Source organism: Citrus sinensis, chromosome 6 (assembly GCF_022201045.2).
Source record: "Citrus sinensis cultivar Valencia sweet orange chromosome 6, DVS_A1.0, whole genome shotgun sequence".
In the NCBI taxonomy this organism is placed as follows: Eukaryota; Viridiplantae; Streptophyta; class Magnoliopsida; order Sapindales; family Rutaceae; genus Citrus; species Citrus sinensis.
Window position 1 is genome coordinate 11,756,478 of NC_068561.1, and position 22,071 is coordinate 11,778,548.

General features: G+C 36.7%; 4 protein-coding genes across 10 annotated transcripts; 2 read left to right on the forward strand and 2 right to left on the reverse strand.

Moving 5' to 3' along the window:
- The first annotated feature begins 248 nt into the window (after window positions 1-248).
- On the forward strand, window positions 249-5,531 carry LOC102621576 (interactor of constitutive active ROPs 2, chloroplastic). 5 transcript variants are annotated; one of them, XM_025100313.2, is made up of 5 exons: window positions 249-553; window positions 1,861-1,984; window positions 2,971-3,151; window positions 3,422-5,105; window positions 5,184-5,531. In XM_025100313.2, the coding sequence occupies exons 2-4, from the start codon at window positions 1,965-1,967 to the stop codon at window positions 5,087-5,089; spliced, it is 1,869 nt and encodes a 622-aa protein (XP_024956081.1). In that variant the 5' UTR covers window positions 249-553; window positions 1,861-1,964; the 3' UTR covers window positions 5,090-5,105; window positions 5,184-5,531. The 5 variants fall into 5 exon arrangements, with proteins under 5 accessions (XP_024956081.1, XP_006480672.1, XP_006480673.1 ...); XM_006480609.4 differs by having other exon boundaries at window positions 1,887-1,984; XM_006480610.4 differs by having other exon boundaries at window positions 1,901-1,984.
- A 2,044-nt stretch (window positions 5,532-7,575) lies between these two features.
- Window positions 7,576-9,196, forward strand: LOC102622281 (40S ribosomal protein S23). Its single transcript, XM_006480611.4, has 4 exons — window positions 7,576-7,720; window positions 8,363-8,518; window positions 8,607-8,733; window positions 8,840-9,196. Exons 1-4 carry the CDS (start codon window positions 7,716-7,718, stop codon window positions 8,978-8,980), a joined length of 429 nt encoding a protein of 142 aa, XP_006480674.1. The 5' UTR covers window positions 7,576-7,715; the 3' UTR covers window positions 8,981-9,196.
- Window positions 9,197-10,540: 1,344 nt separating this feature from the next.
- Window positions 10,541-15,410, reverse strand: LOC102622581 (uncharacterized). Of its 3 annotated transcripts, XM_006480614.4 has the most exons (10): window positions 15,024-15,408; window positions 14,187-14,381; window positions 13,815-14,081; window positions 13,471-13,502; window positions 13,283-13,378; window positions 12,908-13,061; window positions 12,291-12,767; window positions 12,094-12,203; window positions 11,131-11,900; window positions 10,541-10,936 (listed from the first exon to the last, which is right to left on the reverse strand). In XM_006480614.4, the coding sequence occupies exons 1-9, from the start codon at window positions 15,139-15,141 to the stop codon at window positions 11,157-11,159; spliced, it is 2,193 nt and encodes a 730-aa protein (XP_006480677.1). In that variant the 5' UTR covers window positions 15,142-15,408; the 3' UTR covers window positions 10,541-10,936; window positions 11,131-11,156. The 3 variants fall into 3 exon arrangements, with proteins under 3 accessions (XP_006480677.1, XP_024955959.1, XP_006480675.1); XM_025100191.2 differs by having other exon boundaries at window positions 12,094-12,767; window positions 13,310-13,378; window positions 15,024-15,410; XM_006480612.4 differs by having other exon boundaries at window positions 12,094-12,767.
- Window positions 15,411-17,431: 2,021 nt separating this feature from the next.
- LOC102623259 (PWWP domain-containing protein 5-like) lies at window positions 17,432-21,487 on the reverse strand. The gene is made up of 3 exons (XM_006480615.4): window positions 21,252-21,487; window positions 17,814-21,160; window positions 17,432-17,693 (listed from the first exon to the last, which is right to left on the reverse strand). Exon 2 carries the CDS (start codon window positions 21,149-21,151, stop codon window positions 17,828-17,830), a length of 3,324 nt encoding a protein of 1,107 aa, XP_006480678.1. The 5' UTR covers window positions 21,152-21,160; window positions 21,252-21,487; the 3' UTR covers window positions 17,432-17,693; window positions 17,814-17,827.
- Window positions 21,488-22,071: the final 584 nt, after the last annotated feature.

A 22,071-nucleotide genomic window follows, 5' to 3' on the forward strand; every position in this document is an offset into this window, starting at 1 on the left:
GAGAAATTTATGATAAATAAATTGTCTTTTATTTCCTCTAATTTATACTAATACACAAAATTAATAGATAACAATAAAATACAAAAAAAAAAGAAAAAAAAATCTTTCGTTAGGGAATTTTTGTAGTGTTCAAAATTCAAAAGGGGGAAAGTAGTAGTTGTAAACGCAGATGGGCAGGCGCCCGCGCCAGTCAGCGGCAGTCCACATCAAATCACGTGAAGCGAAAACGGGAGCGTGGAAAAGCGCGCGTGGGAAGAGAGAGCGTGGGCGAAGGGAGTTAGTAGGAAGAAGCATCTACGTATAGGAAAATACGCCCAGTAAACTCTTTTGGTAGCTTGCTTGGTCTGTCCACTGACAGAAACGAAGACTCACTCGGGAACTGCGCAGCAGCACCTGCATTGCATTGCAGTTCAAAGCTATATCCACTTTCCTTAAGACCGCGTTTGGCTACCCACATTTAACTCTCTCTCTCCCTCTTTTAAGGATTTTTCAACTCCAAACAGCAACTAACAGTAACCAAACAGCCGGAGCTAGCAAACATTGATTTCTTCAGGTGAAGTACTTTATGTTCCATCAAACATTGTTCGACGTTTAAATGTTCTCTTTTTTTTTTCGCTTTTTTAAAGATGTTGTCAGTATCCCGGTTCTGGGTTTGGCTTATACTTTTTGATAGTAATGATGATGATGGCGGCTCTTTTTGGTCTTTTTATTTTTGAGCTACTTAGAAATGAAAAATGTGAGAAGCTCATAGGTTAGAAATGAAGAATGTGAGAAGTTCATAGGTTTCGATGATGATGGCCGCTATTTTAGGTCTTTTTATTTTAGAGCTACTTGGAAATGAAAAATGTAAGAAGCTCATAGGTTAGAAATGAACAATGTGAGTAAGTTCATACGTTTCGAATTCCGGCTCTTTGGGTTTTTAATTTTTATTTTTAATTTATGTTTGCTTGGTTCTGTGAGTTCATACGTTTCGAGTTCCGGCTCTTTGGGTTTTTAATTTATGTTTGCTTGGTTCTGTAAGTGCGTTGGTGGTATTTTGAAAAGAGAAGTTATTTTAGTTTCTTGGCTCTGCTTTAGCTTTATTTCAGTGCCAAGTTGATATAGAGCAAGTTGAGTTTCCATCGATCTAAGTATTTTTTTTTTCTATGTATATGATTTCTTGTTTCTGTATGCTTTTAGTTAAAAATTGTATGGTTCTTTCAAGATTTGGTAGTTTTTCCCTTTTTCCAACTTTAAATTCCCAGTTTCCAGGTTGAATGAGTTTTCTTTTCTTTTTCATTTTAATCAGTACGCTTTAGAAGAACACACCGCATGAGAAATACTTAAATAAAAAAAATTAAAAAAAGAAAATTGCTCTAGTATTTGGAGCTGAAATATGGTATATTTGGTGCTATTAAAATAAAGCATTCTTAAGAAGAAGATGATCCGGTTTATGTCATTAGCATATCTGCAAATTAAAATGAAACACCCACATGTGTACTGTCACCATTTTATGTATTGCTGGCCCATTGTGACTTCAATAATGCTTTTTCTTTTTCTTTTTTTTGGTTAGCACTATTCAAGTACTGGAGTAAAAAACAAGTGATAAAAAGTTGCAAAGCTGGTTTTCCTTAATGATATTTTATGAACTCATTTGATTGCAACTTTTTCTTTATTTTCAATTTTTGTCTTTGTCTTCTGGTTTATGGTTGGTGGTAGTGGGAGTAGTTTCCATGGAGTTTCTTTGAAGCGACTGTATTGTTTGTTTGTTTGTTAGGCTTTGTGCATAGTGATTAGAAGTGGCTGTCGTTTTTGGACCATTATGCTTATTCTTCCAATGCTCACATATATATTAGTTTCTCTTTCATTCTTCTTTCCCAGCCAAATGTTTCTCTGAACATTTGCAGGTGTTGTGGGTCAGGTGGGGTTTGATTTGAAGGAGAGGCCATTTATTTTCCACTTCTGGCAGAGCGGATATAGAAGCTATGCAGACACCAAAAGCAAGGTAACATTGTCACTTATTAAGTGCTTTTTGGTTTGCGGAATTCTATTTTTCTATGATAAACACTGTTCTCAAGTTAAATATGCAGCTGGGAATTTTTTTTTTTAATTGTTCTGTTATTCTGATCTTGAAATCAAAAAATGGGCCCTACCAGTTTCTTATTGCTTTAGGCAGCTTTTTATTCACTATTCCTGTTTCTGACTTCACTTGCTTTTGCATTTTATGAAGTTCTGGTTAATTTTAATTCACACAAATAGTGCATGAAATTCAAAAGAATCTAAACTGATTTCAAGCTTCTGCCTATTTGCTACTTTTCATGATTCTGGAAATTGATTGAAAGAGTGAAATTAATCCAATTTATAGTATTGGTCTCATCTATTGGATTTACTTGTCTTGTAAAATCTGTGTATTGAGTGAGCAATGCATCATTAAATTGCTGCCAGCCTATTGCTATAATAAATGCATTTACAATTTTGATGAAACCATTTTGTTTTGGATGAGCTGTGAATGTGGGCACATTCTTTGGAAACAAATATATTAATATTGATAGCAAATCTGTTACTGTCACTATTTAACACCAGAGTGAAATTGTTAAGTCGTGTGTTGAATATTTTATTTCACTATTTGTTTCTAACATACATGTAAAATCTGTGTATTGAGTGAGCAATGCATCATTAAATTGCTGCCAGCCTATTGCTATAATAAATGCATTTACAATTTTGATGAAACCATTTTGTTTTGGATGAGCTGTGAATGTGGGCACATTCTTTGGAAACAAATATATTAATATTGATAGCAAATCTGTTACTGTCACTATTTAACACCGGAGTGAAATTGTTAAGTCGTGTGTTGAATATTTTATTTCACTATTTGTTTCTAACATACATGCAGTCTCTTTTGTTTTGCATTAGTTGCTGTAACCGGATGCTTCAGTGATTTTTATGCATTCTTTCTTATTCTGGTTTTCATCCTACTGGCTTTGACAACAGAACCAGTTCTTCAGAAGTGCCTCAAAGAAAATCTCTTGCAACACCTCGAACTGCTCGCCAACTCAAACTGCCAGGATCAGATTCAGACTCTGTTTCATCTGCCGCAAGTCCCATGAATAAAACACCAAAAGGAAGTCCTAAAGTTGTTGAACGCAAATCACCTAGGAGTCCGGCATTGGAGGTACTCTCCTATTATTTATATAACTGATACTGTTTCAATCTCGTTTCGTATTGCATAGGGAATTTGCTGAATTTGGCGGACTAATAGATGCTTCTATTCTGTTGCTATAATAAACTCGTGTACTGGCATTTATTTAATTTTTAATTGTAGAACTTTTTTCTTTGACAATTCAAATTTTTTGAGCATAATAACTTTTACCCTACTAATTGCCAAAGGTTCCTTAATTGTCACTTTCTCGCTTGATATCTGCTCTTTGTTTGTGAACTCTAGAAAAAGCGACCAAGCAGAGTGTCTGAACTAGAATCCCAGCTTGCCCAACTTCAAGAGGATCTCAAGAAGGCAAAGGAACAACTGAATGCTTCTGACTCCTGGAAGAGGCGAGCTCAGCAAGAGGCTGAGGAGGCGAAGAAGCAGCTCTCAGCCATGTCAGCAAGGCTCGAGGAATCTCAGCAACAGCTACTGGAGATTACTACTTCTGAGGATACACGAGTTGAAGAGCTCAGACAGCTCTCACAGGATCGAGACAAAGCATGGCAATCTGAGCTTGATGCTGTCCAGAAACAGCAGTCTATGGATTCTGCTGCCTTGGGTTCTGCCATGAATGAAATTCAGAGGCTCAAATTTCAGCTGGAAAAGGTGGCAGAGTCTGAAGCTGCCCAAACCAAGCATGCAGAGTCTGCATATGCTGAAATGCAGAACTTGAGAATAGAACTTACTGAAACTTTATCCCTTGTTGAAAAACTGAAAAACGAGCTTAGCTATTGCAAAGAATCTGAATCCCAGGCTCTTGAGGATGTTCGCAAATCTCAAATGCAGCTAGAAACTGCAAATGCTAATTTGGAAATGCTGCGATCAGATGGTATCAAGGCCACAGAGGCTTATAATACCTTATCATTGGAGCTGGAGCTGTCAAAAGCTCGAGTTAAATCATTGGAGGAACTTGTAAGCAAACTCCAGAATGATCTACTTAATAGTAGCAACAAATTGGCGGAATCTATGGGTGATGTTCACCTTTCTCAAAAGAATGGAGAAAATGAAGAAATAGACAAGCTCAAAGGGGAGCTTGATCTTGCTAGAAATGAATTGCGCCAACTAAGATCTGCATTAGATGCTTCTGAGACCAGGTACCAGGAAGAATATATTCAGAGCACATTGCAGATTAGAAGTGCATATGAACAATTAGAACGTGCTAAATCTGAATCAAGCCAGAGAGAGGCTGATCTGGAGACAGAATTGAAAAACGTGAAAGCTCAGATTGAAGAGTTGAGAGCAAACTTGTTGGACAAGGAAACAGAATTGCAGAGTATTTCGGAGGAGAATGAGGGACTGAATCTGAAGATCAAGACAAACGAGTCTAATCAAAGAGATTCCAAACTTGCTGTGGAGCTGAATAAGTTAGAGGCAGAAGTGGTTGAGTTTAAGGCGAGTATTTTGGACAAGGAAACAGAGTTGATGAGTTTAACTGAACAAAATGGAATGCTAAAGATGGAGATTGAAAATAGGGAAATGGAGAGAAACAAAGTCAATGATGAGGCTATTTCCTTGGCAGAAGCAGCTAGGGTTGCGGAGAGAGAGGCTTTGATGAAAGTTGGCTTCTTAACTGAAGAAGCTGATAAAAGTAGCAGAAGAGCAGCACGTGTAACTGAGCAATTGGATGCAGCTCAGGCAGCAAGTACAGAAATGGAGGCGGAGTTGAGGAAATTGAAGGTGCAGTCAGACCAGTGGAGGAAAGCAGCTGAGGCAGCCACTGCAATGCTCTCTGCTGGGAACAATGGGAAATTTGTAGAGAGAACAGGTTCTCTGGACGGCCAATACAGTCCCATGATTGGAAATACTGGTTCTCCTTACTGTGAAGAACTGGACGATGATTCACCCAAGAAGAAAAATGCAAACATGCTGAAGAAATTCGGGGTACTATGGAAGAAAGGCCAGAAATAGATGGACGACATCTCAGGTTTCAAATTATTCTATTATATAATTCATTTACTTTTCAATGTAATTTTCCTTTTTATCTTAACAGTTATATTGGCAGGTTGTCAAGGCTGTTGCAAAAGTTGGGAGACGTTTAAACTCTTTTGTGAACTCTGTATAGATGTGGCAACTGGGCATTTTTAACAGTTCAATTTCAACTTCATTTCACCTATGTTTTCGGGGCATTGGACGGAGACTGCAAATACTCTCTAATCTTTACACCGTCAAACTGTTTATGTTGATCGAGCAGTGTATCTCGAAGCCATTACAAGATGGGGAATATTTGTATGAATTTGGAGCCATTGATGGACTTCAATGAACCGATAGTCTTATTTTGTTATTTGAAATTTGCTGATTATGCAGCATATCTATCAGCACCAATTAACAATCCTTTCTGTTTCTTGATTCATTGTTGCCCCTCTCAACAATTTTCAACTACCCTGATGTTATTATTAGTAGCCACGTTCTCTCATGTCATCAGGCTAAGAGATTGGTTATGTTCTTGAACTTTCTACCACTGACATAATCAATGGCTAAGAATTTACATTGATTAATCACCCTCGATCTGTTTATTGTTGGAACACAAAACACTGTGCGTCGATCGAATTTTGAGAACCCTTCTGGGAGTTTAATTCACTTGTTTTGATGTTAAGCCTCCTCCCTCTTACTTAGCGTGTCCTTTTCGGTGTTATTGATGACATGAGAATTGGCCTAAATCACAACAGAGTTGGATTCATGTAATCAGTCCTGGTTTCTTGTTTCATTTAGTGTAAAATATAAAATCAAACAATTGCAACCATCAATGAAATTTGCCACTTTATTCGGTGGATTCTGTTTTTGTTTTTTTTATTTATTTTTAAAAGATAGAGAGGAGGGTAAAATTTAATTTTTTTTTAATCCGTTATTTTTCCTAGAAGAATTTATATGCTAATTAAATAAAACTATTTAAAAATCACTCAATCTAACCAAACCTTTGGGGCATATTAAGCAAATTTATTAAATTCGTAACATAATTAAAATAGTATGATGACACTTTAATAAAAAGATTATCCCATAATTTAATTAACTGAATTAAGAATTTGTACATGCACTAGTGAGTGAGGAGTAAGTTTAGGCCATTTACTGTGTGATAAAAGACTTTTTCCACCTCCATCATGAAGGAAATTAGTTCAAGTCCCTCTAGGAATCTATTGATTTGTCAGTATAAAGTTAATAATACTAGTAGCTTATTGTAATATAATTTCAAACAAAAATTATACGTTGCACATCATTATTTTTGGGTGCATTTGGCACATTATATTGTATTATATTGTATTACATTATTTTAATGGAGATATATTATATTATGATGGATTACATTAGGAATGTATTATAACAATACTGTACAATATCTAGTGCTACTTTGTATTGCATTAATTTTTAATTATATTATATAATTTATATTTGGTGCTGCATACTGCAGTGTACTTTATTAAATTTTTTGTGATAAATTTAAATTATATATTTAGAAAATAATATTTTTTAGTACTTAGAAAATATCATAATTTTTCATAAAGAATGAAACTTATAGCCTTAAATTTTCGAAAGTATAACATTTATTTTTCAGTATTTTCTAAATATATAACCTATGAAATAAAGTGAAGCAAATAATTTAATCAAATAACCTCTAAATAATATAACAATATAAATAAATAGTTAAAACCTACGAGATTAGTTCAAAGGTCACCTTAGGATCATAGATTAAAAGTTTGTACATACCAGAAGTTAACTACAAAATAATAAAATGATACATTGTTGTAACGTATTCATTCAGTAACAAAAAGAATTATGCTAAATAATCTAGTAATTATGCTAAATAATCTAGTAATTATTTATATTATTAATTTTAAATTAATATTATTCAAATTTATTCATGTTTAAATATTTATTAGTAGTTATATTGAATTATTTAAAAAAACTGATTTAATTATTGTAATATAATTAAATAATTTTATATTATATTGTATTATTTAAGTATTTATTATTAGTTATATTAACTTATTAAATATTAATCAATTTTATATATTAATTATTAGAACATGGTTAAATAATACACTATTTAGTTATGGTTTTAGTATGATAAAAATTAGAATGTAATATAATATTATATTAAATTAAAAAATTTATATTTATTTATTATTATTACAAAGTAAAAAAAAAAATGCCGCATTAACTAAATCCGACATTTATTAGCAATCCGTCTCCATATAATGAGGGAACCAAACGCCCCCCAAAACGAATTCGACTGGATTCAAGAAAACAATAAGGGGGTGGTTCTAGATGAAATTAATTTGTTGCTTGATTCCACATTGCAGATCTCTCATGGGCCTATCAATCTTTCAAAACAAAAGTTAGGCCCAAACCTAGGTAAGCCCAAAACAATCTTCGCAGATCCGCCTGTGCGCCAATTGAAATTATATTACACGTCTGTCTCTATATATAGCTCATGCAATCCATTTCCAACGCTAGGGTTTTACTAAGCGGCTGGTGTTTCTTCTCTTCGCCTTAACTTCTACACAGCCTCGTAGCAGTCGAGTAACTACAATCAGGAATCATGGGGTATGCAAATGTTCTTTCTCTTTGACTCTTAACTCAACTTTCATAATAGAATGGAATCAGCTTTTGGTTACAAATCTAGGTTTTTATTTAAAAAAAAAAAAATTAGCACAAGTTTTTGAGGGTTTTGGTCGGTTTTGATGTTGGTTTCATTCTACTTGTAAAATTCCCAGATGCTCAAAAGCCAACGAAGACAAAAGAAACAATATTTATAATTTTTTTATTTTCTTTTCTCTTTGATGCTGGGCATAAATTGTGTGACTCATTGTATTATTTGTAATGTGAGAACTGCTTTGAACTCAAAACATTAAGCAAATTTTCTGGTGATATGCCTCTGACAACCAATAAATGTTAGTTGTAATTAGCTGTAAGCTCATCAAGCTATTGCTGCATGTGGGGGGTTTAGTGAATTAGATTCTGGGTCTGGTTAGATATGAAGGTTGTGGGTGTTCTGCCCGAATGTTTGGTATCAATTTGGAACTTTCAATTTGTTTATTAGTTGGTCAAATTTTCAGAAGGTCTTTCACACGGTGCATGTGAGAAGTGGGAAGGTTACTGATATTCTTTATACGGCTAGTTCAAGCTTGCATTTTTTGGTCATATAAATTTATATTGGTTTTGATATGAAGATCAATTGGCTTGCAGGAAGACACGTGGTATGGGAGCTGGTCGCAAGCTGAAGACTCACCGTAGGACTCAAAGGTGGGCTGATAAGTCATACAAAAAGTCTCACCTCGGCAATGAGTGGAAGAAGCCATTTGCTGGTTCTTCCCATGCTAAAGGAATTGTTCTTGAGAAGATGTAAGACTGCATTGCCATTAGTTTTCTACAGTTGCTTATTCAACTGAAGATTGTTCCATATCTAATAAAATCTGTACAAAATTTGCAGAGGTATTGAAGCTAAGCAGCCTAACTCTGCTATTCGTAAGTGTGCTAGAGTTCAACTTATCAAAAACGGAAAGAAGATTGCCGCTTTTGTTCCAAATGATGGTTGCTTGAACTATATTGAAGAAAATGTTAGTTATACTTTTCGTAGAATTCATTAATTTGTGAGGTATTAATTGTGTTTTATTTGTTTGTCCCCTGGTATCTGACTGTGAAACATATCATGTGTTACTGTAGGATGAGGTGTTGATTGCTGGATTTGGACGTAAGGGACATGCGGTCGGTGATATTCCCGGTGTCAGGTTCAAGGTTGTGAAGGTCTCTGGTGTCTCTCTCTTGGCTCTCTTCAAAGAGAAGAAGGAGAAGCCCAGGTCTTAAGAGAAGAGACCTGTCTTAACCTGCAAACTCTTTGATAGTTCTTTTAAAGAATTCGGATTGTCACTTTTTGTTATCGAGTGGATTTTATGAACAATTTTTTATCAATTGTCTAGTCAATGTATTGCTGTGGTACAATTTTGACTCTAGAATTGATATTTGGTTAATCAGTTCAAATGGCTGTCATTCTTCTCTTAAATGAATTATAATTGCTCACTATTCTCATTTTGGCCTGGTGCCACTCGCGACTAATGGTGAATTAGATGCTTTAATCTCTTCGGTGTTACAGAGTAATAAAACTGGCATATAATCTGAAATGGGCTTTTGCTTTAGTTTTTTGAAGAATTACATCACTAACCTTCTGATATGGGTTGCTCAGCATTGGATATGTAGTTATACAAACTGCAAATTTAGGGTCCTTCGGGTTTGGTGATTGAAGATTATCAGACTCTCAAGTGAAAGAACAATAATTAATAGGCATGTCATGTTTGATATAATGCATTATCACTTCAAATGTTTTTATGCCATTTGGGAGTCAAAAGTTTAACTCTAAATAAAGAATCCCTACTATTCATAACGGAACACTGCATGCTCAGCAAGGACCGCAAAGAACATGTCCCTGTCAGGCTTTTCAACCTACCCGCCAAACTCATGAGAAATGAGAAGTATCAAGGAGTCCCCTCCATGATAGGACGGAACAAAAGGAGCCACGACCTGAAACTAGAGTTGCCAACAAAGTTAAAATCCGGCAGCATAAATATTTTTCTAACGGAGGCAAGGGGGTGCTCACTAAAGCATAAACTCAAGCAATTCCCTCGAATTCTACTGAGTGCTTTAAACTTCCTAAGGGAGTGTGATGATATCAGAGAATGTCGAATGACTTATGGTGGGGATCTAATTTCTAAAGCAACGGAGAAGAAATACATTGGGCAAGTTGGAATTTTACAATCTGAGGATTCTTAGTGGCTGAGATATTGGAGGCTCGGTACCGAAAACATAGTTGCTTTTTGGAAGCAAATCTGGGGAGCAATCCCTCCTACACCAGGAGAACTTGTTGGAGAGGAAGGTGTTATTGAAAAGGCCGCGGCAGAGAATTGGAGATGATACGAAGGTTGAAATTAATCGGTGTAACTGGCCACCAAGACATGCTGTGCCCTCTTTAAACCCAAAGCCCCCCCTTAACCGTTAGAGACCAAACTCAGTGCTCTGATCACAATGGAATATTGATGCAGATTAGTAAGAACTTTTAGCAATTAGAATGATAGAAATCAAGAGTTGTATGAGAACGGTATAGCGTCAATCTAGGAGACGTACTGGCAAGGTGAGAATTTTTTAACTCTTTTAGAATGGTGCAGGCTGATGGAAGTATCAAAAGGCCTAGTGCCAATCAATAAGACTACTAGGGATGGAAACGGCCACCTGAGAATTGTCTCAAGCCTCATACAGATGCAGCAACTGACCTGGAATGGCCCTAATTTTTGGATTGATAATAGCAAGAGAGACTAGGTAGATTTCTACAGCAGTTGAATAAATAGCCACCAAATATACAGAAAACATCTCATGAATTCACAAGCAGAGATCAGCTTCATTTATGCAAAAATCTACAATCTGACTTGGATCTGTTGTCCTGTCATTCACTAGAGAGTTAGTTCCGATGTGGAAAGACTTTACTGAAATGAAAAAGAGCTAATGGCACAGGAACAAAGTACAAACAATTAAAAGTCCATGCTACTGAACGCAGCAGAAGCACTTCATGACGAATCTCCTGAAGACAAAAATCGGATGAATAATCAAAATACATAGATCTTTTGTATAACATATACATCCAAGCCACAAATTCTACTCTCCTGTAATACTATTCAGCTATCGTACTGCATGGTTGCATGCACACTTCTAAATCCGGTAAAAGAATTTCATGTCTAGATCGCAGATTTCAGAAAGATATGAAGGCAAGAATACCTGCATGAAAGCAAAATGTCAGATGTTTAACAACAATCAGAAAACAGACTAACAAATCGATTATAAATGATCTGAATGTATAGATTTGTAGCTTGTGGGAAGATATAACTGAATCAAATACAATAGGCATATATTAAAATTGTTAATTCTACCCCATATTAGAAAATATTGAAGAAACATTGAAAATCAGGTACCTCAGGTAAATGCAGCTGCAAAACAGTCACACCATCTCAGCACCCGATGTCAAAATGCTCTCTGTAGAAAGAGAGGTGACTGTCTTCTCTACCTTCACATTCATATCCATTGCTCCTACTTGTCTGCTCAGACAATTTACTTGATCTTCAATATAAGGTTGTTCCTTCTCATTGTTATTGGTAAGTAGATACAAGTCATTTTGGGGTAAATGTTGGACAAATTCCGCATCTTTATCCCCTTTCTGAGAGGGGTTGATATTTTCAGCATCACAAGCAGAATGTAGATCACCAAAAGCGTCAAGGCTTTTGTTCATAGGATTGAACTTCGTACCTAGAGCATCGGCCGTACCCTCACTCTCTGGGCTCATCTTATGTTGCAAAACAAGAGGGTTTTCTAAAGTACTTATATCATGTACTTTATATTCAGCCTCTCCAGCCTTCAAATGCCTCTCTTTACCAGTTTTAGGAGATATTCTATTCTGAAATTTTGGAGATATGAGTGGGCTTTTTACATTTCTTGAAACACTAGAAACCTTTACTGCAACATTAGATGGTGATTGAAGAGATAAAGATGGTCTAATTTTTTTATTCAATGAAGTTTGCTGGGTGCTTTGGACCGATATAGTTTTAGCAGATGGAGACTTTCCAAGTTTAGCCTTGTTTGAGCCTGCACTTGGACTAATGCTTGCAGCACCAATTCTAGACAGGGCACTGGGTAAACTAGAATGTGATTGCAGACTTCCAGGTGGTGTGCGGGATACTGACCGAACCTGCATACAGATGGAAAAAATAAATCCACGTAGGTTTGATACTTGCTTATCAAATCAAAATTTGAAATAATGGAAGACTAAATGAAGTATATCAAGTTATCAATTTTTCTCTTTAATCCACAACCAGAAAACTGCTTTAACAAATGATCTCCCTACCAAAATGCAACAATTAAAAGGAACATCCATTACTGACCCCATCAAAGAAGCCAATTTTAGGTGAAGGCATTCTGAGTCCTGAGGGTTTTGAGGAAGCTGGACAAAGAAGTGCGCTGGTTCCCATTGAAGCTCCCTTTATATGATCACCTAGAAAACCAGGAGCCTTAGAATCATCTCCAACCGAGCATTGATTTTTAGAATTGTTATGGGAATCCAAAACTTGAGGGGCATCACCATTTACTGAGACCCCCACGGAAGAGCTAGAGTCCAGGCTAGTTCTTGTACTTTTAGGTTTGTGAATAGCTGTAGCAGTTGATGATGTTGATTCTGAGGACCATTCACTGATAGAGCTGGCAGGTGATCTGCTAGAAGAAGCCTTTGTGGCAGATCTCAAATAAGCTGTCAGATTTGAACTCTCAGACTGACATTTACTTCTTGATTCAGTTTTCGAGAGGCTTTTGACGGTTGAACCAGAGGAAGAACAATTTTGAGTTCGAGATCTAGACTCATTTCTTTTCAGGGAATTCAAGGAAAGTTTACCAGTGCTGCCTGATGAACCACTGCCAGAACTATCCAATGAGGAACAAGAAGTTGTTAGCTGCGTTTTGGTTGCAGCTGAAGAATGCAAAGATCTGGAAGGTGGGGTTGGTCTAGGAACAACATTCTGTGAACTACCAGAAGAAGTTACTTTAGGTGCTGGGACCACTCTAACTGCACCATCCAAAACAGGTCAAAGGAAAAGAACATTCAGAACAAGAATAACATCAATTCAGCCTATATAGAAAGTAATCTGCAAAACAGAATCAGCCAATGTATAATAGGTTAAACTGAATAAAATGAAGCAAAATTACCCGATGCTGTTCTGGAGTTATCCTTTTCCAATTTGATACGATTAGCACCCAGGGAAGACCTTTTGGTTGATACATTTGAGATGGAACTATTCCTACCCACTACCCTGGGCGGCTTACAAGGAGATCTAGTTGACAAATCATTTTTAGCAACACACTGTAAAGAAATTGGGTCAGTTAAAAAACATTTACAGCCTCAGAATGCTTGATGTTTAAAATAAGCAGAAGCATGACATACAGCCAAAACATGTCTTTTCAGTTTTGAACTTTAAATAATACATACGAAAAGTTTAAGCTGGTGAAACAACCTGATTGTTTATAGATAGGAACAATCAAACATCCATTTATTCATACTAAGCATATTTAGTAAATACATGCCTGTGAGGTTTGGGGGCGAACAGAGACCTGCTTTGTTGCCTTTCCTGATCCTTGAGTGCCAACACTTGGCTTTCTGAGAGGAGCTTTGGGCATCATCTAAAAGTTACAACAAAGTTGATTAGTATATGATAGAATGCTCACAAAATAATGACTAATTATGTTTGCTACCATATGTAAAATGACCTCACCTTATCTCGAGAGGCAAGGTCCACCTTCGAAGCTGAAAGAAGAAGTATGTTAATTTGAGAATTAGTGTGATGGATCATGAACACATAAGAAATTAATGGCTTCCACTCATTATACAAAAGTTAAATAATTACAATTGATTAATATAAGTAGCTCAGTAATGGCCAGGATATTACTTTGCACCCAAAGAACAAAAGGAGATTATCATTAGAGTATTATACCAGGATACAAAAGAAATTCGGTGTCAAAATCAGCAAAATCAAATGGCATATTAGCAAACAGACCAGATACTTAAAACTATTTTCTCTTGTAACAAATGAAGAAGTATATGAAGAAGTATACTCACACTGGATGGTTTGAGACTCTGCCACTCCTAGTTTCTTCTTACTATTTGAGTTTGCCACATTGGATGCCATGCTCGATTTCTGGATTGAAGCTCTTACATCTTCAAATAAATCACCCTCAAGACTTTTTAATGTCCTGGTATCACTACTTAACGTAGATAGTGAATCTGTAGATCTATGAATGTCTTCTTCGATTCCAGGTAATACATGTTTACTGCTTTTCTCAGTGCCTCCAATCATACTAGACAGCTCGTCAGGTTCCAGAAAACCTGATCAGATCAAAGATACGCCTTTAGTTCCCAGATTTTGGTTACAAATGTTGGGGGGGGGGGGAACTCATTAGATCAAATTTTCAAATGTAAATAAAAGCATGCCTTCACTTGTGAAGAATGCATTATCCCAGGCTAAACTTTTCCGCAAGTTACATTTCACACTTCTTCCCTTTTCGGTTTCTGATGATCCGAGTAATGGAGACCCTTGTTCCCCCTCTTTGAGAGAATTAAATGAGGCTTCTGCATTGGGAGAATCAAAAGGGTCCAAGAACCTAACCTGTTTCTGCTCCTGATTTTCTGAATATCACAAATAATCAAATCAGCCAGAAAGCTCTCTACTAAATAGAAGAATCATAAAACGAAATTAAAAAACAAAATATAAACGTCATAATTCCAGAAATAAAAATTCAGAAATTGTAATACAAGAATAAGTAATCATTTTGCACCAATGCAGCCATATAATCCAAACTCTCTACAAAAAGGTTCAAGATTACCACGTGGAGAAATCTTGCAATGTTTTTCTCACATAAGCCGCTAAAGATTTACAACCACATTCAACAATTCCCCAAAAACACTCTGAGAGTATTTTTGTAATCCGACTTGAAACCTAAAGATTATTTGGGAAAAAACATTTTAACATTTATTATCAACAAGATACAAAATTAAAATTACAATATCCTGCATAAAAGTAACATCAAGTAACTTCGCAATCATAAAAACGCATCAAGATTGTTCAGCAACGGGCATTTTAGCATTTATCATCAACAAAATAAAGAAAAAAAAAGTATCCTGCATAAAAGTAACATTAAATAACTTTGTAATCATGAAAATGCATCAAGATTTTGAAAAGTACAAAGAAAACAAAAAAACTGTAATTTATAACCTAATTTACGAATTATATATGAAAGGAAGAGATTAGAGTAAACAAAATAAATGAACCTGAAAATGAAGGTTCAAGGGGACCGGCAAAATTGATGAGGGAATCGTCTTCAAAGGAGACGTCGATGAGATTAAGCTCTCGAATTTGGAGATTGCTCTGTTCCACAGACTCGTCCATCGGCACAGAGAGCGATTTGTCTACAGATCGAAACCCTAATTGAAAGTAATTTAGATGTTAATCAATTAATTAGATCATATGTTTTCGAGATCGAGAGAGAAGGTAAGGGGACTGAGGTAAATTCGGTAAATTCAATTCTTCTATAGAGAGGGAGGAGAGAGCTTTTTTTGAATTTGGGAGAAGCGGCGGTTTTAAATTATAAATAATTAAAAATAAACTACGAGGACAAAATTGTAAATATGTATGTACATGCCGCAAAAAGGGAAAATGATTAGGAGCGTTTATAGCCTACCATAAGTCGTGGGGGGCCCAATGGAGAGATCAACCGGTTTTAAACTGAATTGACGTTTTTTCTTTTTTTTCTTTTTTCTTTTCTTTCTAAAGATTCTAGATTAGAATACTGTATTTTCTACTTTTTGGATACGTACGAATGAAATTAGGGTCTCACATTTAGGTCTAAAGCTGCAAGTCAAACTCCTTTAAAAAAATGTTTTCACTATTTTATTTCGCTCTGGTTAAGTTGGATCATCTCCAACTTGGAGCCAACTAACCGCAACCGTTGGATCTCTATGCTATTTTTTAACCGTTAAAATTATTAATACAAATGTTAGGTGATCGGATAAAATGGTTGTTCTTGCACTACCTGATCTTCATCTTCCTCCTCCCCACCTTTACTATTTTCATTTTACCTCTAACTTTTTGTCGATTCCCCAACATACTCTTCACCAATTCCTTTCATCGACAAGTTCACCGACAGAAACCCACATCCCCGGTGCTGCTAATGAACAAAACGTAGGGTTTGATTACTAAAGGAATGAATGTTAATCAATGAAACAAATGAGGCTATCATTGTTTGGTCAACAAACAAGCCACCAAATACAAATGGGCAATGATCATGTTTAGAGGATAGCTCTGATTTGATCAAGTGGGTGGCTAGGCTGAACCTCAAAGAGTGATCTTAGCCGTATTTTGCAGCAGCTGGTAGTAGCTGGTGATGCGTATTATTCTAACGCAAGAAGTGACAACATGAGATGTTGGGTGAGATTATATAATGTAAGAGAGACGACTGTGTGAAGAAGAAGAAACAAAGAGAGAATTTTAGAATATGGAATATGTTTTATTATTTTTTTTTTTTAAATCAGTTAAGTGTGAGAATGAGAGTGTGTTGTTGGCGTCAATGCAATTTCATAAAGAAGATGCTTTGTTATTGGCGTGACCACCGTGTTAACCATGCCAACAAGCTCGCCTGTAAATATCAACGCTTCTCGCTTCATCATTCTCTATTTATCAGAATGGAACCAGTAACTTTTGTAGAAGTTTCACGTTCCCATTGGACGTAGATTTCCTGAATATATAATCTTCATCCTTACTTTAAAAGTGACTATCTAACGACTGCGGTTAGTTGGCTTTAAGTTGGAGATGATCCAACTTAACCCGAGCCCTTTCTAAATCATGTATGTATGTATGTATCTACATTTTCCATTTTTTTTGTATCTACATTTTCCATTTTTTTTCTTTTTGGCTGCCAGTTTAGTGTTTCATTTTATCGATTTATTTTTTTAAAAAAAAAATTAAAAGCCATTTTGGCTTCAATAGTAGCCACCCGCAATTATTTTCCAACTTGGCAAGGCGCTGCTATTCTGAAAAGCTTCTCATTAGACTATGTTTTAAACTCTGCTCATGATGGGGCATTAAAAAAGAGGAGAAAATGTGTCTATTTTCCATAATGAATATACATTACTCCCCACGATCCAAATTCAAAAATCAAAATACAAACAAAACCAAATATCTTTCTGAAAAGGAGAATACATATGTCCTGTGTTACGATTTTGAAGTAATTAGCATAATCAGGATAAAGAAGAAAATCCATGGAGGTTTCAAAATTTGCCAACAGCCAACTTCAAATACCCAAAACTGATCAAAACAGAACCAATGTAAAACTAACTCAGTTCAGAACGCAAACACCCAAAACTGATCAAAGCCAAAGCTTAATTTTTGAATTCAAGTCGGTTGGGCATTTTCAAGATTCTTTCATCATTCAATATGATTTTCTTCAAGAGCTAAGCTAGCAATGATCCTTTCTTTAGCTCAGATTACTGCAATCTAGCTATTGACATTTCTAGCTCTGAATGCTGCTAAGGTTTGGTTGCTCAATGAAAAGTCTTTACATCTCATGCATATTGATTCATGGACAAGTACAGAAACCACAGCAGCACAGGTTTCAGATCCTCCCCAAGCTATCAACATAGATGCCTGCTTCTTAATATGACGCACATTAACCAGATAAAAATGAAGATTGAAATAACTATGAAATTAAGACTAGATAATTTAAAGAGTGTGGCAATTGATTCACAAATCATGTACACCTAATCTCCAGTTACAAGCCCATAGCAGATAAGCAATCCAAGCTTCATTGGGCCCTAACAGCTTAAGAAATCAGCAAGTGTAAAATAAACCAGGCAATGTAACTAACCTACTCCAAAATGCCTTTCTTTGTGACAGCAAATAAAAAGCACGATCAAGACGGTCGATATGATAGCTGAGTCTTCTTCCTGAGAATTGAAACTAAGTCAACCATTGATACCATGCATTTTGCTTCATGTGAAGGCACTGAGAAATCCAATCATATTTAAGAACAAATGCCTAAACTTTCTAACTCAACAAATTTTTACCAGAATTTAAGGTATCAAGTAGCATTTTCCTCCTCAGTTATTGCAGCTTTTTGGCCTTGCTTGGTTGTGCAGGAAGAATTTTTACTTGCCATCGAAGGCATGTACTTGAGACAGTAACTAACAAGTGATGGCCCAAAAATACTGTATTTCCCAGCGCTGCTGAAAGCTGTTTCTGCATCTGCACGCCTCTTGAAAACCACTTTGGCACGCTTACTCTTCTTAACTTCAGTTTCTAATTCATTTACTGGTCCAAAACGGCTAAATATCTCGTTCAGATTGTCTTTTGACGGAACAGAATCCATATCTGTGAAATTCAGAATCAAAGCCGTCGGAGAAAGATCTTCATCACAGCACCCACCTAAGGGGTCTGCTGGCTTTTCTGCTTCCTGCTCAAAATTTTCACCAGCAGTCTGCAATGCAGATTCCAGACGGGCACTTAATTGAACAGTTGATACTGGTTCAACAGAGGAAGTATCCTTTTGACTTGGGGTCTCATCCTCTTCTGCGTCATTTTTATTCTCAAGAGTTTGTTGCTCTTGACTGACGTTCTGAATCACCCTGTCCGTCCAATAAGTGTCTTTCATAGGCTCCGACTCAGATGTTTCAGTTGTTTCTGAATTGTTCCATGTTTTACCAGTCTTGACACCAGAAATTTCTTCTTGAGACTGTTTCAGGCTGACTGAATCCCTGAAGTCTGCGAAGAAATTAACCAGGGAAATCAAGCAGAACTTGTATCTTTCCATGGGATTTCTGGCAGCCAAGCAGAGCTGTGATAGCAAATCAGCAAGGGAAGTCTCCTCCAATGGAAACTGCTTTTTACTTTGAGAATTTCTAAAGAGAGATTTCTCCCTGCTTTTATTCTTAACCACAGTTTTTTGAGACACTTCATCTCCAGACTTGAATATTGGGCTTGATCCATTGAGTTGGCTTGCGACCTTAAGTATGCTATTTCCAATGCCGAAAGGTTTCTTCATTGGTAGACACTTATGAGCAGCACCTCCTGACACTTCAGCCTTCCCATGTTTGACCACCAACATATCACTCTTCTTATGTTTCAAGGATATATCGTCAGAAATTGAATCTAACTTCTCATGTTTTACAACTTTGTCATCAGATATGGAATCAACTGACTTATGTTTCTTTCCAGAAGATAATAAAATCAACTCATTGCCGTCATCAGCTGTTCCTCGTTTACCATTTGACTTATTTGCACACCTCTCAGCCAACAAGTCTGATAAGCTCTTCTCCTTTTTGTTTGGACGAATACTGTTCGCTGAGCTGCGCTTCCGCTTATGAGAAGAGCCGTCTTGATTCTTTAACTTCCCTGTTTTGGAAGATGCTTTCTTGTCATCACTGAAATCAGGAGGAGAACCTTGAGTCAATTCAGCGTCATACTTCATATCTAAAAGAGGAATCTCTGCCTCACTTTCCAACAACTCGCCCAGCATATTGAATTCAGGCAGCTGTGAATAACCCTTCCAACGATAAAATGCTGACAACTGAGCTTTTAATATTGCAAGTTCCAGTCTGTCAAAGTCACTATTGTATGGCAGTCGTGCTAATGCTTTAATATGCTTAGAGAGTTTTCCAGGTTCAAAAGTAGCTGCATTTGAAAACCTGTCCCCACCATCTCTCACGCTTGATTCTTTCAGGATTCCAGCATTAACAATTGTCTGAGTTTTGATCTTTGCATAGGCTTCCTCAGGAATGCAAGAACAAGCTAACCCAAACTCCACCCGCCTAGCAATCTCCTCCAAGGCACAATCGACGGCATAGTGAAAATCTTCCAAACTGGTCTGCTTTTGCATATGTTTAAAATGCTCCTGAAAAGGTTTTATCTTTGATGCTTCATTCCAAGCAAACGTGTGATCCCCAAAATAAGCAATCAAATAACTATCTTTCCTAAAATATTTCTTTGCCTTTTGGGAAGCAGCTGAAAGATTAAATATCTGCCCTGGCCACCAGGGATGACTCCTTACTTTACCCCACACCAAATCACCCTCACAAAATTCTGTGATAACTGATTTTGCATTCACCTCACTGGATGCATTTCCATCCTTGGCCATATAAGGATGCAAATCTACAACAAGATTGACTGCATGTGACTCATTTAAAACATTACAAGAATCCTGCACCTCTGAAACAGGAACATCAACAACCTGATCCCGATTGCACTCCAGTTGTGTTTGTATATCAACTTCCATTGCCTGATTTTCCAACCCATCAGATGTTGCCGCCTCGAACTTCTGATGCAATGACTGAACTCTATCTTTACCATTAGTTTCCTGCTCCAATACATCTGACTCTGTTTCTGTATCAATCTCCATTGCCTTATTTTTCAATTCATCAGAAGCAGCCTCCTCAAGCTTCTGATGCAATGACTCCATCATATCTCCACCATGGACGCCCTTCTCCCATTCCTCCCCCACAGGACCCACATTCGTATTACAATGCGGCTCAGCCTCTCTAGAAGGTCTTAGAGCCACTGGGGCATCCTCTTCTTCATGATCATCATGCGTAGAGACATCCTCACCACATTTCCCATTCTTTTCTTTGGCTTTTGCATCAACACCTCTATCTAAATGCTCACTTTCTTCTTCGACTTCAATTTCATCATGCACAGAGACATCCTCACCGCATTTCCCATTATTCTCGTCAGCTTTCGAATCAACCCCTCGATCCAACAGTTCACTTCCTTTTTCGACTTCCTTTTCATCCTTCGCAACTACATCCTCACCACATTTCCCACTATTTTCTTCAACTTTTGCTTCAACCCCAGTATGTAACGGCTCACTTCCTTTTTCGACTTCATTCTCATCATCCGTAGAGACATCCTCACCACGTTTCGCATTATTTTCATCAGCGTTTGCAACAACACCTCTACCTAGTAGTTCATTTCCTTTTTCAACTTCCTTTTCATCGTTCATAGAGGCATCATCTTTGCATTTCCCATTATTTTGTTCATCTTTTGCATCAACCCCTCTATCTAAGCGTTCACTTACTGTTTTGACGTCATCACCACATTTACAATGAACCTCGCTATCTAAATATCCACTTCCTTTTTTGACCTCATTCTCTACTTTATCTAAAACATCCCCTCTGTCAACTCCTTCACTATTCAAATTAACATCACTTCCACCAAAATTCAAGTCACAAATTACCCTAGCCGAGTCAAATACCCTAACTTTCTCAACCTCCGAACCCTGACCCTGGCCTGTACAAGTCTCCGTTAGGGTTTCCGCTACAGAGTCTCCGCTTCCCGTTGCATCGCCCTCGTTTTCTCGGTCACCAGAAAAAGCGTCGATGTTTAAATCGATTCCGTCGCGTTTGGCAGACATCACGTAACCCTAGAAATAGAATTAAGGGCTCAAAACAGTGCCTGAAAATGGCTTAGAGATTAAAGATTAAACTTTGCAAACACAGAATGAAGCGACTTACTTATTGTGAAGTTTAATGCTGTTGAGTGAACAGAGAGGAGTAAATAGTTTGAAGAAGTGAAAGCTTCTTGAAGTTGAAATTTTTAGTTTCAGCTTCGGTGGCGACTGGTAGGAACAAACACAGATCGTTTTGTGTTTCCTCGTTTTTTTAAAAAAAATTATTTTTTCAGTTTTTCTTATTGGAAGTTTGTTGGAAATGTTGAGACCTTGAAAACACGAGCAGGACACGTGGAGACATCGACCAGAGATTGGAATTAAAGCAAGTGCCACTGTTGTGTAGTTGTACTGGGGAGACCATCTACGAGTGGTGATCAAAAGATAATACTTTCGGATCCTGTCACGTGTCACTTGACGGCGTCTGTTCAAGGTATAGGTGCCCCGTTCGTTAGGTCCATTTCGTCAGATTAGGATTTTTCTTTTTTTCTTGTTTCTTTTTTTTTTTACTTTTCTTTTCTCCTTCCATTGTCTTTATAATCAACTGCAAAAAATTAACTTAGTTATAAACAAAGTGAAAAAAAAAAAACAAAATTAATCTATCCACTCATGGAACATGAGAGTCAAGAGAAGAAAAGACAATGAAAGGATCATTGTCTCATTGTCCAAGAGCTCAACTAAGTTAGAACTGAACTTAACCACTTAGGTTCTGTTTGGTACAGCTTATTAAATAGAGCTTATAACAATATAGTTTATAGCAGTAGAGATTATATCAATATAGCTTATACCAATAGAGCTTTTGGATAAAAAATCATTGGGTGTTTGGTTGTCAATAAAAAAAATACTTTTAAACCATTAAAATGTGTGATATTTTTTATATTATATAT